This window comes from Miniopterus schreibersii (genome assembly GCF_964146895.1).
Source record: "Miniopterus schreibersii genome assembly, chromosome: 20".
NCBI classification, from domain to species: domain Eukaryota; kingdom Metazoa; phylum Chordata; class Mammalia; order Chiroptera; family Miniopteridae; genus Miniopterus; species Miniopterus schreibersii.
The window spans coordinates 15,162,807-15,176,828 of record NC_138122.1 but is presented as its reverse complement, the minus strand read 5'-3'; the positions used below and the strand labels follow the sequence as shown (position 1 = coordinate 15,176,828).

General features: G+C 40.2%; 1 protein-coding gene across 8 annotated transcripts in view; it reads right to left on the bottom strand.

Moving 5' to 3' along the window:
* Positions 1 to 14,022, bottom strand: part of PRR14L (proline rich 14 like) — a 42,318-nt gene that overhangs the window by 22,962 nt on the left and 5,334 nt on the right. For 6 of the 8 annotated variants that reach the window (XR_013997852.1, XR_013997853.1, XM_081123645.1 and 3 more), the window contains exons 2-3: positions 9,394 to 9,913; positions 3,728 to 3,800 (exon numbers count right to left, since the gene is read on the bottom strand). Coding sequence is in view for 6 of the 8 variants with exons in the window: in XM_081123645.1 (XP_080979771.1) it covers positions 3,728 to 3,800; positions 9,394 to 9,864 (544 nt within the window). In the remaining 2 variants the exon portion in view is untranslated. The remainder of the gene's footprint in view (positions 1 to 3,727; positions 3,801 to 9,393; positions 9,914 to 14,022) is intronic. The other 2 variants (XM_081123646.1, XM_081123647.1) reach the window with 2 other exon arrangements.

The following is a 14,022-nucleotide window of genomic DNA, read 5'->3' as shown; positions in this document are numbered from 1 at the left end:
AGGGCAGTTGCCTGGGTTGTGGGTTCGGTCCCCAGTCAGGGGGGTGCAGGAGGCAGCTGATTGATATTCCGCTCCCACATGCATGTTTTGCTCTCTCTCAAAAAATTAATAAAAAAATATTTAACAACAAACAAAAATTAAAATCTTTTGTGCTTTAAAGGACAACATCAAGAAGTGAAAAGACAACCCACTGACTGGGAGAATATATATGCTAATCACCTATTTGATAAAGGATCTATATTTAGACTATATAAAGAATCCTTACAACTCAACAAGAAAAAAGACCAAAAAAAAACCTAATTTAAAAATAGCCCGGCCGGGCGTGGCTCAGCCGTTGAGCATGGACCTGGGATCCAGGCGATCGGGGTTTGATTCGCAGTCAGGGACAGAAAACAGATCACTGGTTTCTATAGGGGCTGGAGTTGGCAAGAGGGACTATCTATATAAAAGGAGTCAGTGATGTTCAATGCTGGGCTGACAGAAATAACCTATATCTTGATTGTGATGGTAGTTACGCAACTGTATGTAAAAACCCACAGAACTGTATGCACACAAAAAAGGGTAAATTTTATTGTAGGTAAGTTATACTTAAGTAAAAAAACAAAAACAAAACACAGATCAGTTCCCCAAATGTCTAGACTTCTTCCATGTTGTCCATTAAACGGATCTACATAGTACTGAATATTTTTCAACTTTTCATCCCCCAAGGTATAAATTATAGGAGGATAATGACATAAACAGGGAATACAATGCAGGAAATACTCATTCCAATGTATAAGAACAAATCAATAAACTCTAAGGCATAAGGGCTTTATTGATAGGTTCCTTCTATCTACTATGATGTTTAATTTATTCGCAGAACAGAAATAGAGATCTTTAACATTTTTTTTCAACTTTTAATTATTTTAAATAACTTAAACTATCTAGTTCCCAGAATTACATAAAGTAATTTTCCCCTCCTTGACTGCTTTCACCTTGCATCAAAATGTATTCCCATAATGCTATTCCAATTTCTGGTGACCTCCTATTTCAGAATTCCCAAATAAGTCTCAAGGGAGACTGGTACTGTGGGAATTAAGTCCCACAGTAATTACCACAATGCACTAAGGGGAGAGTGTAGTAGCCTAGGTTCAATGACTAATTTTGGTTTTATTTAGGAACTAATTTTGGTTTTATTCCTGGTGCCCATTCACCTTTCTTCTACATACAACCTTCCCAAAGAAGCCCAGTTACAAGAAACTCTCTGAAAACACAATAATAGTTGGTAATATCAGTTTTGTAAAATATTAAACAGAAAACCATGGTAAAATAGCTACAGTAAAACTCCAAGTAGCAGAAAGGGAGACATGCCAATCAGTGCCTAACAGGAAGACACACTTGCTTTGTGAAATGGCCCCTCAAACAATACCCATCACTGCTCCCCTCTGTCCACTTCTCTCGGGTCTTTCCAGCAGCAATGAAATAAGGAATGAAATACAAAATAGCATCCTACCAATGAAAGACTCATTTTGGTTAACACAAAAGTCCTTTTAAAGGATTAAGCTTGTTCTCATTTCACCTAAATGAGCCACAGCAGACACAGGACTGTAAAGAACCTCAAAATTCTGGAATATCATGCTAACTTGGGAGTACTGTGAAGGGGTCATATTTATAGAGAAGGAAATACAATGCACCAAAGGGAGAGTGTAGTAGCCTAGGTTCACTTACTAAACAACTTAGTGCAAGAATCCAAATTCATTCCTCAGCAAATTTATAAATTACCACAGAACACCGACGTTCAAGATGCCCCTTCAGAATAATCAAACTTAATATAAATGAAACTAGTAAAGTAATTTGTACAGTGCTCAACAGTGCAGACACTTAAAGGTAGCAAGGGCATATTAGATTTTCATTAGGAAAACTTTAATATGCTCAGGACTAACAGCTATACTCTGGGGCAGAGTGAAAATTTTGGCAACTGGGGTCCCTAGAGAGTATACAACTATATGTCTAAGAAACACGATTTACTTCTCATTTCATTAGTAAATGATAAGCTGGTAGGTAGATGCTTGATCTTGACCTTGGCAAAGCAGGCTGAAATGCTGGTTATACTGCAGTAGAGCATGTGCATCTGTTTAATTCAGATTCATGGTGGCCATGTGTCCTGCTTGTGTGCTCCCAAGGGCTCAATTCTTCCACAGACCTGCCTTCATAGAACCTCCTTTCTGCCTTGCTATGACTGGCAGGGACACTGTACAGCAAAACTTATTTCCTCATATATAATGCAGGAACACCTTGGAAGGTTCTTGGAGGAGTGAATGGAAGAACATATCATAGTCAGGCACTAGGTCCTTGCTGCTAAAAACTCTAGTAAAACCCCCATCTCAAACTGAGAACCCTGCATGTGGCTTTGGGGGAAGAAAAGAATTCATTTTACCAGTTTAGTCATTAATGAGGAATGGTATTAGGGCAGGGGGAAAAGTGCCACAAGTAGTTTATCCGAGGATACTTTTCAGAAGAGCTCATTCTTACCCATGGCTCAATGTGGACGAGCACTTTAGGAGAGAGTAACCGGGTAAGTCTGAGAAGGTAGATTCCCTCGTAGAAAATAACTAAGGTTTTCCTGTTTAAAAGGCTAGTTCAGTTGTTAAATGAAAGTGTAAATTAACACACAGTAAATGTGTGCTTAAGCTGTGGGTGAAAATACAGCCACACACCAAAGACTCAATACAGCGATACTGGAGCCCCACTAAAAAGATCTTGTGGGCAGAAGGGATGGTGGCACTAAATGTATCCCTTGTAAGGCCCTGAGAACTGGGTGAAACTTATGCACGAAGCGACATTTCTCATCTTCAGAGCTTTAATCTATATTGGACAGCTGAGCCTTTGAGCCCAGAGAAAATGTCCAGCAGCAGGAAGCAGAGCGATAAATTGGGGCAAGTGTCTTTCCTCATAAGGTTGATTTGTACTTCCTTTCCTGTCCAGGCTGCCAAGAAGCAGAGAGTCAAATCTGACATTACAACAAGGTCATACAATTAAACATATTTGCTGTACTTTCATCTTTCTTGCAGTTCTGATTATTCTATATTATTAACCTTAACTATATGCTATATACATGTAGTCCTCTCTCTGAAGTTACCAAAGATTATGTTGAGCCTGGGGCAGGGAAAGAAGAATCCTGGCTCAGCACTCTTTTGGGCCTCAGCTCCTTCATCAAGCAAGCAAGCACGCAAGCAAGCAAACTAAGGTAGTACCTCAGATGCCTATGTCCAACCATTGCTTTGAGGAGCAAAATGAGGTAACAAAGGAAATGGCTTTGAAAACCCTCAAGATAACTTGGAGTGAACACCTTCTCCCTCCCCGCCCGGGAGAACGCGGACAGATGAGCTGCCACAGTGCTGAGCTGTACTGGGTGGGTTTCTCCCCTGTCTACATCAACCCTTCCAAACAGGCAGGTCCCTTTAATAAATTCAAATAGAAGATTATACATCAGCAATTAAGGTTCAACACACTGTCAAGAGAGAATCATTGTAGGAAAAGTAGGAAGCAAACTACTGTCAAATATAAGGCACTGTTCCATAATACTAGGGGTCTTCAAGTACATCCATGGGCAACATCAAGAACTTTTATAGTTAAGTCCATTTTGCAAGGGCATATAATCCGTACATCCCCAATGCAAAATGGAAACTGTGAACTAAAACAGTGTGTGTAAAAAGTGGAAAAGAAACAATTTTAGAGAAATAAATACCTTTGCTCCTCAGACAATCCTCAGGGAGGTCTGTGCATAACAGTTCTTTGTGCGATGGCATTGGAAGGTCCTCCTGCAAGAAGATCAGAAGTCAGGAAGGACTCAGAGATACCTGAGTTCATGAATGCACATTATCCTCAGAGAGACTTCTTTATGACTCCGGAAATTCACTAGCAGTCACAAAGATTGGGAACTGAAGGAAACCTCAAATTTAAATAAGTATAATCAATAAAAACTTCCACTTCTCTAGAATTTGAGCTTGAAAAGGCTAGTTTCCCAAGATCAGGACAACAGGTTTAAAATGTTGGCCTGCAGATTCATACAAAACCCTATAAATACCTTCTGAATCAAGAAACAAATTGCTGCAATGTAATCTTAATTTCATTTGAAAGGAAAATATCAGGAAATTCTATGTATCTCAGTCCCTAACAATTCTAGATACATACTCAATTTTCTTCTCCAAAGTTTCTTCCAAAACTTTGTAGAAGGGCTATTTTTTTCTTTTCATCCCCCTTCACAGGAGGAGGGGTAAGGGAAAGCACTATCAATAGCAACCAGTTTCCTCCTACAGAAGGAATTCAGAAAATTGGGAAGGGGCAGTGGCAGAATGTGCACAGTGTGGCAGCAAATGGCTTGGAGCCCCATAAGGTAAGGGTTCTATCAGATTTACCAGCTAGGAGACTCTGATAGACCAAAGACGGCTGCTCACACTCAGCTCCATCTGGGTCATTTCTTTTTCCCTGCCCTAAGAATAAAAAAAATAAAAAAATTTCACAGTGATCTAACTGGTAAGCACAAGACTCACATAACATTCATCTAAATCTACAGATAGTGAAATCATTGCTACAATTAAAAAAAAAAATGTTTTTATTGATTTTTAGAGAGAGAGGAAAGGAGGGGAATAGAAATAGAAACATTGATGAGAGAAACATCATTGATCAGCTGCCTCCTGCATGCCCCCTACTGCGATTGAGCCGAAACCCAGGCATGTACCCTGACTGGGAATCAAACCGTGATGTCCTGGTTCATGGGAGCCACTGGGCCACATTGGCCGGGCTGCAATTTGTTTTTCAAATCGACAACAAACACATTCTTTGCCTTGCCCTTCCAACACATCATCCCCCTGCCCACTGTTTTGGAATCAGCATCAGCTTTTGGTACTTCTCCCAAGTTTTGGCAGATTTTAGGAGGGTCTTGTTCATCTGTAATGTTATTTCCCATTAAAAACTGGCTGTATGTCCTGGGGGGGAAATGCAATTCTCTTATTCATTCCTATGAGGCTAGCTGAGAGCAGGAAGCACACACACACATATTTAAGGAGAGAAATGAATATACATCAGGCTTTCAGCTTTTATAAGCAGGGTATTCAGAAGCTCCTCAAAGGCCTGATGTATCTCTGAACTGTTAGACCCACTTGTAGCCAGACCCTGCTGAGCTCTCAAACCTGAGCTTCCTGAGCTGGAGACAGAGGAAGATGGAAGGGCAGTGATAATGACCCATCTTCAGATGGCGCTGCCTATATACTGAACTATGCAACAATGGGTCCACAATACAGAGCCAATGAGACACTTCCAACTTCCTGACATTTGTGGAAATCGCCAGGATTACGTTCATAGAAAAGAGCACTGAAAATAAAGAAACTTTTGTATTTCTAGATGGATCCTTCACTTCCCTACATTTGCATCTTTAGAAAGGAACAGCTGTAGAATGGTAACTTTAAAACATCTTTACAGAGCTTAATAAAAAGGAGTTTTTCTCCATGTATCTCAATTCAGAGGAACAACTGATTTTATATAAGGCACTGATCATGTTAGCTAGGTAAGATATTTAATAACATCCCCCTACAATGAATAATCTAAGAAAACTGCTAAAATGATTAGGAGAAAGTCTGTCTTAAGCCTCAGCAGTATGCCACTGGTGCTTTGGTCACTTTTTTGTCACACACTTTTAACCACATGAGATGAGAAGAACCATGGGCCAACCATTACTGTGGGGACAACAGTGCCCTGGCAGACCTGGAGAACAGCTTATGGCCACCAAGTGTACTACTGAGAGTGTGAAGTTCAGATTTTTTTGCCTTCGAATTACTGAAAATGAATTCTTTCCAACAAGATTTCCTTTTAATCAAATAGTAAGCTCCTTCACACTACTGCAAATTTCCCTTAGGATCACAGACTTTTAGGGTGAGAAATAAGCTTAATGGGCATCTAGTCCAACAGCCTCTCATTTAAGTAAAGTCATAAAAATTGCAAAAGATTAGGTCTCTTATGAATATGCAATTAAAAAAACAAGTTTCTCCAAAAGCATAACATGCTTCAAGTGATCAACAGCCATTGCGTTTCCTTACTTGATATCCCTTCCAGATACACCTTCAAAGATCTGTAAAAAAATGTAAACCAAGCCTTTATGTTACAGCTAACAGACAATTCAGAACTTTTTCTGTGTCTGTACTGAGCACGATTAAAGTACTATATCCTGGAACCAAAGCTATTACAACATATTCAACCCAGGCATACATACCACTATGAGGGGGGAAAAGCAAAATATATAAAAATTTAAACACCCTACAGCTTATATCTAATCACCAAGAGAAACACGCAAGCAAGCAAACAAAATAAAAAGCCCCCACCAAGGACAATATAGTTTTCATGGTAAATCACCTGTTTGGGGTGTCACATGTCATCTCTTTATATCTTACTCTTTTTTTCCTCCTTATATCCTATTCTTAAATCAGACCCATCTTTTCCACATTCTGGCTGGTAATCTTCGCAGGCAAGTTTTCCATCTCTCTCCTCCACAACGCAGCGTCTGGAGCTGAATACGCTCTTTCATTGCTCAGTTGGCCTGTGCAGCTGTCCCTCCCACCGTGGTTCTCAGACACCGTCCATTCCTCTCCCCTTTCCCCTCCCCTCCCGTTTCCCACAATAGGCACCTAGTTCTTTTCCTCAGTGTTGCCAACTAGATATGTTGTCATAATTTTTTATTTTCACCATTCTCATAGGTAAAAACTGGTATCACGTCTCTATGAGTGGGCTTAACCATCTCTTCATGTGTTTAAATACCACACACACACAGTGAATTATCCAAGTCTTTCCTCCATTTTTCTATTGAGTTTTTCATTCCTCAAGGAGTTCTTTATATATTAAAGATATAAGCCCTTTATCTATGATATACATTGCAAAAATGTTCTCCCAATTTGTCAGTGTCTTTTGACTATGTTTGTGGTATTTGCCAATCTAGCAAGAGTTCTTATCTTAAGGTCCAAGATGTCAGGACTCTGTAAACCTTCTGAAATGTTATATCTGATTTTTCTGAGAGGTCTGCAGCATTCCTTCAGATTTCCAAAGGGTCCTGTGACCTGAGAATGACTAGGAGCTATCACTGCCATGTCTTCCACTGAGCCTGTGTCCAACAGAGCCAGTTCAGCTTGACAGCCTCCAAATTCTTGAAGGCTTCTCTAGAGTCTTTTTTCATAGGAAGACATGCCCAGCAACTTGGCCTCCAATGGTGTGTTTTCAGGTTGTGTCATTAGTGTGACTTTTTATCCAGGAATACATTCCTGGTTTTCCATACTCCTTCCACATATGACACCAGGCTCGGCATGAGCAGAGGACAGGATCCTTTGGCCAGGAACCCCAACACTGGCACATTGTTGCTTCCCCTCTCACCCCACACCCACCCAGCCCTGGGGACATCTTGAGCTCACCTGAGTGCTGTGGGGACAGGGGACTGTAAGTATGATACTCTAGCTATTGGCTAAACAGAGCACAACTACCACCCCTTAGTCCAGGAAGCACATTTCTGTTAATGTATATTAAGAGCAAATTGGCTTTCCTTGGCAGCCATACCACAAAGTTAATTCTAAGTGACCAGCTAACACCTGTAGTCTTCTGTTTCTCCAAAAATACCACTTTTGTTCACTTGTGGAAATCAGTTTATGGAACTGAGTACAAAATCTTACATTTATATCTATTAATCATAGTATATATTTACCTATGGTGGAATTGGAAGAGAGAAAAGCGATGGTTTTAAAAAGGAACAGAGAGAGACAGTAATCTTCCAGTTCTCAGGTTGGGTGGTACCTACATATATACATAGATGTATGTATGTTGTATTCATTATTATACTTCACAATTTATACATGCACAGTTTATTTTATATCGAACATTACATTAAACTTTCATCTTGTTAGACTCAGCCCACCATATCAAGAAGGAACCTTTAGATCCTGAATCTATTACCTCACTCATTTAACTATAATGTTAAGAGTAGATCATTACTGCATAAAACCTCGTTATTACATTCAACTGTTACTTAATAATTTATCCATTCCTAATTATGGTCAACATATGCAGCCTACTACAATCAACTGCTCTGTAACCTGTGTAAAGAAATGATGAATTTATCAGGTGGAGAATGGAAATCCAGAGAATATAAATTTATTACTGGGTTTAGAGCAGCAGTTTTCAACCTTTTTCATCTCAGGGCACACATAAACTAATTGCTAAAATTCTGCGGCACACCAAAAAAATATATTTTTTGCTGATCTGACCAAAAAAAAGATATAATTGTGATTCATTCATACTGGATGGCTACTGCTGTGTTGGCTGTTGTCATTTTTTTATTTGACAGTCTACGGCATACTGGTTGGAAATCACTGGTCTAGAGCAAGGGTTGGCAAACTACAGCCTGCAGGCCAGTGCCTGTGCTTATAACCAAAGTTTTATTTATATAGCCACACTCATCCACTTACATATTGTCTATGCTTGCTTTCACTTTACAACTCTACAATGGCAGCGCTGAGTAGTTTTGACAGATACAATCTGTCCTACAAAGCTTAAAATATGTCTTTACTATATGGCCCTTTACTGAAAAAGTTTTTTAACTCCCCATCAAGGGGAAAAAGTAAGTTTTCTAGTCCACTTGGCAGGTATATTTCTTTAAGAATTAGGGTCCATCACAGCTCACTAACCATTAATCTAACTCAACTAACCCCTCTTACTCTAAGTTCAAACTCATCAAGAGAGATTTGATTTCCCATTTCCTACCAAGTAATGATTCCGCTTTTCACTGTGTATTAAAGAACTGGCTTTCTGATTTATACTTCAGCCTCTCATGAAGTGGGTTAGCATGGGTCAGTCCTCTGGAGACCATCACCTCTGATGTACAAAAAAATAAAAGTCAAGTTTTTGCAAAGCTAAGGACTCCAAAAATATGGTGATCCTTCTAGGGTATCCATCCTATGAAGCCCTACCAGAATCAACAGCCTCCCTCAAAAATATTTCTGTGACATCTTACTCCATGATACTATCACTAATCATGACACTACCCAAACTTAAGGGAAAAGTACACATCATTTCTTAACATCAGATGCAGAAATACCATATGACTATCACAAAGAAACTCAGTATTTCACATACAGGAGCTGCTTCAGAGAAGTGACAGTTTTTCATTAAATAAACACTTCCTCTCTTCAAGGGTCTAATGTGATGCACATGTTTTAAAAGGTCATCGAAAAAAAGTTACCACCAAAATCAACATTCTGGAAATGGTTCAATAATAAATCATAAGCTACCTGTCAGCATCTGTCCTTTATCATGCGGAGTGTTGCTCCGGAAAACTGTCATTCACGTTCAACTCATCTGATTCAAGATATCGTTTCTTACCTGCCTTGGGCTGATCTTTTCTTCAGCGGCTGCAGAATGTTGACATGGGTCTTCCTTCGCTCCCTCACAGGGTTCTCTTACAATTTCCACCTGGTCCCCTCGATCTCTGAAGACCTTTAGCTCCATGCTCTTGGTTTTCTCTTCCCTATCCAAAATCCCAGAAGCCACAGAACCTCCTGCTGTGGGGTCCACCAGCCCACACCGCCCAGGCTCTCCCCCATGATCCAAGGTCTTAGAGGTTTCTTCACAAATTTCCGCATGAGTCCTCTGCAGCTCCAAGGGCGCTGCCCTACTCTGACTTATGAGAGAGCTTGAGGCTCCAGGTTTTACATCTGGAATCACACTCGGCTCAGGGTCAGCATGAAGCTCTTTGGAGACACTTACTGGGAGTTCAGAGTATAATTCCTGTACCACGGCAGACATGGAGGAATCAAGTGGAACTGGCTGAGTCTCTACTCCGGATGACAGCATTAGGGCAGATGTAGATTATGGAGTCAAGTCTTACATCAAACGGTTCACCCTGACACAAATCAAAGGAAGGGATAAAAGTTTAAAACTTTGCAGGGTAGAAGAAAGCTGTCGCAGCTCAAACTGACGAAAATAAGGACAATAAATTATACCTCAAATGCCAGCATTATCTGGCACCAAGAAATTGTCCTCAGTAGATTGAATTTGTGGAAAAATAAATTCCTGAAACTTTTAATAGACATCTGTCTAATTTCAATTCAAATACTGCTTTATGAACAATTCTCAATTTATCTGGAGAGCCAGCAAATGCTGATGAGAATACATGTCCAAGCATCCAAGGGATAGACCTGATGTAAATTAAAAGATCAAAACAGTTTTCTACTTGTTTTCAGGGCATGAACCTTGCTAGTTTTGTTCAATGCTGTATCCCCACTGCCTGGAATAGGTACTTGACACATAGTAGGTACTCAGTAAATATTTGCTGAATAAATATATACCAAGGGACTCTGAAGAATTTGATTCACTGGCTTTTCTTCATTAAGATACTTTCTGAAAGAAGATATAGAGAAAATGGAATTCCATTCCTTCACTCTTATCAAACACTTGAGCTATATCTACCTAGGCTGGCACAAGACACTAAACAAGGTCTTCAGGAGAATCCTTCCTGACTTTTATTTAGCATCTTGAGATTTTCTAAGTGCCTTCACAGACACCACTCATTTGATTCTCACAATAATTCTGTGAGCTAAGTAGGGCAGCTATCATCTTCCCACTATAGATTTTAAAATCACACCTGAAGAGGTTAAAAATGACCTGCCTAAAATATTACTTGGTTATCTGAGAGGAAGGAGGGGGATACTCAGGGGATTTCATTTGAAATGGGAATGTTTAATTTCCTGCATTGGGTGATGGAAATACAGCTTATTTGCTGAAATAATATTTATATCTAAGTAGGCTCTAATATTATATAATTAAAGTAGTCAAAACAAACACACACACACAGAGCTAGGAAATGGTACACTCACAACCAGGGTTTCCTGGTCAGTAAGTTTTCCATTTTAGTCTACTAATAATGTGTGCAGTTTCCACAAAACCCACTTTGACCTGACCAAGGTGGAAACTGATTAACCAAATAAGACACTGCATGCTTTCACTCTTGATGTTTTCTCTCCCTACCCTAAACAAGGAGAGAGAAGATGAGAAGTATTTGGCAACTCAGAGTTCATAACAAGGATTTATTGAAGGTATTAATGACAAATCCTTTTGGCCAAAATGCACATAGAAAAGTGTTCCAGAAAGCCAGCCAATTTCTACTCCCACTTCCTAATGTCCAGCTTTCCCCCCAAATAAATGTATTACATACCAGTAAAATCCAGTGCAGGCTACTAAACTATCTCAACTTCTCTTCACCGACCACAACCAGATGTCTGAGCAGGAGGGACTTCCCAACATACCATGTAAATCTTTACAACTCAGTTCCCTTGGTCCCTGGCTCCATTCACCTTGATTATCTGGGGGAGCCCACAGATGTCACCTGTACAAAGGCACATGCTCTAAGTGAAGAGGCACCCACTTTGAATACTCCTGGGTTGACCATTTTTCCTCCTTGCACAGAAGATCCCATCCTTTCTCCTGTGCTGTTTGGACCGAAGCTGGGGGCTGAGGAAGGGCAGCTGACAGCTCCTCTCATTCTGGGCCCTTCTGCCTTCCTCTTGGTTTCCTAAACTGCGATGGATGATTTATTCAGGTTTATCCAGACTTCACCCACTGCGTGCCCTTAGTGTTTTCAAGGAACCCTACTCAAAGGTAAAGGATGTAACACTGCACTGCTTAATTAAATACTAGAACTTGTAGGAATTCAGGCTGCTCGTCCATAAAGTTTACGTCACACAGGAGGGCTGATGAAGAAACCTGAATCCAAAAAAGAAGCAAAGAGCATAGGGCGAGAATCATGTGAGAGCACACAGTGCTCAGAGAAATGCATCCTTTTGGAGCTACAGCCTTCCCCTTCTCCTCTAGCTCCGGGATATTTCGGGGGGCACTTTAGACTTTAGGCCATTTTGTGTGTGTGCATGTGGGGGTTAACAGAGATAAAGCGGAATTGCTATTTGATGGCCCCCAAAAGGCAGGAGGTGCTCAATTTTAACTTGGTTCAGTTTCCCTTCTCAACAACAAAATCCAGTTTTTGGTTGTCACAACGCAGTATCAAGACCAGATTACTGCAGTAAGGGACACTGTGAAAGGACAGGTCAGTTGATGGAAATCAGCTCTGTGGGTCTGTCCACCTGCTTCTGCTCAAGAGCTCTTCTCCCTGCCTGCCACTGAAGTGGGGGTGTTCTCAAAAGTTTAATCCCTGATACACTTCCCTTTTCAGGCTTCACTTTTTTGATGACTTCACCTTATCTTCTCTGCTCTGAAGATGACTCAAAACTGTCCCTCTGAGCATAGGGTGGACCACATGACCCAGCAAGTCCACTCCTAGTTATATATCCACACAAAAACTTCCAGTAATGCTCACAGTAGCACCATTCATAAGAGCAAAAAAGTGGAAACACCTCAAATGTCCATCAATCGATGAATGGATAAACAAAATGTGGTCTATCTGTATAATGGAATATTACTCAACTATAAAAAGAAAAAAAGTACTGACTTATGATACAACATGGATAAACCTTGAAAACATCACAGAAAATAAAAAGACCACATATCATGAGATCCCGTTTATATGAAATGTCCAGAGGAGGGAAACCTAGAGTCAGAAAGTAGATTAGTGGTTGCTTAGTGCTAGGAGAGGTGGAGAAACAAGGAGTGGCTACTAATGGACAGAGTTTCTTCTGGGATCAATAACGACATTTTAAAATTGACTGTAGTGATGGCTGCATGTGACTATGCTAAAAACCACTGAATTGTACAATTTAAGTTCTTGAATTGTATGGTATATAAATTATATCTTAATAAAGCTGATTAAAAAAAAGAGCAACCTATCCTAAGCCCTAACTTTTTTTCAAGTTCCTGACCAGTTTTACTCACAAGGATGGCACCCCACAAAAACTAACGTGTATAAAACAGAACCCATTCAACCCGACGAATCATTGAGCCTTACTACATGCAAACAGCTATGAGGAACAGGAATGAGAGAGGCCCTCAGTGAACTTACGTGCTTATGTTTGATCCTGTTGCCTCTCAGTAATGATATCCCCACTATCCTAGAGCTCAGACACGAACCCCCAAGCATTTATATCTTGCCTTTATGGACTCAGATCCAGCAGTGTCTCTAGCAAATCACACTCCTTTCTATCCCCACGGTCCTAACTCAAGATTTTGTTCTGAACACAAACTCATGCAAAAATACACATTTGCTAAACACCTTTATCACAAACAGGCAATACTGATAATCACACAGACTGGCTCAAAATACTCCTCAGAGAAAAGAGCACGTTAGCTTTCCTCTGCCTCCATATATACTGTAAACTTGCATTGGCTAAAACAGAATTTTAAGTGCTTTGATTCCCAAAAGATAACTTCCAATATACAAAAGCCAAACACCACAAAGCTATCATCGTCTCTTGATGCTCGTTTGGCAGAGACGTAATTCTAAGGATTTTCAACCTGTAAAGCAATGAGGCACATTGGCTGTCGAAGCAAAACAGACACTCCCTCCTTTGCTCCGAGCCCAATTCTGGGTCCTCAAGTTTCTCAGCAGTATCTGCAGTTGAGTCACCAAGAACAGCTGGGTGCCTTGGCTGGAACCCTCAGAGGTGGAGTAATATTTAGGTGTAAGCCCATCATGGCAGTTTAAAATTATTCTCAGCTCCCTAGCTTGCACCACCAAACTCTTCTCTCAACTTTTGCAATCTATTAAGTTATTGGCAATGCCACAAGATTGCAGGCAAAAAACTCCAAGTTTAACCCTTCAGGTTGTTTAAAACGAAGTACCTGAATGCAACAGAGCAAGTAAAAATGTATAGAAATATACCTCTACAAAGGAAGGTGCCTGAAATATTTTATCAAACTGCATGAACACCAGGACCCCATACATTTAGGGAAAATGTATGTGCACATAGGAAATGTTTGAAAGAATATAAATCCAACAGTGGTGGAATGATGGGCGATGGAAACAGTGATGGGTGATGGAATCACAGATAACTTCACTGTATGTTG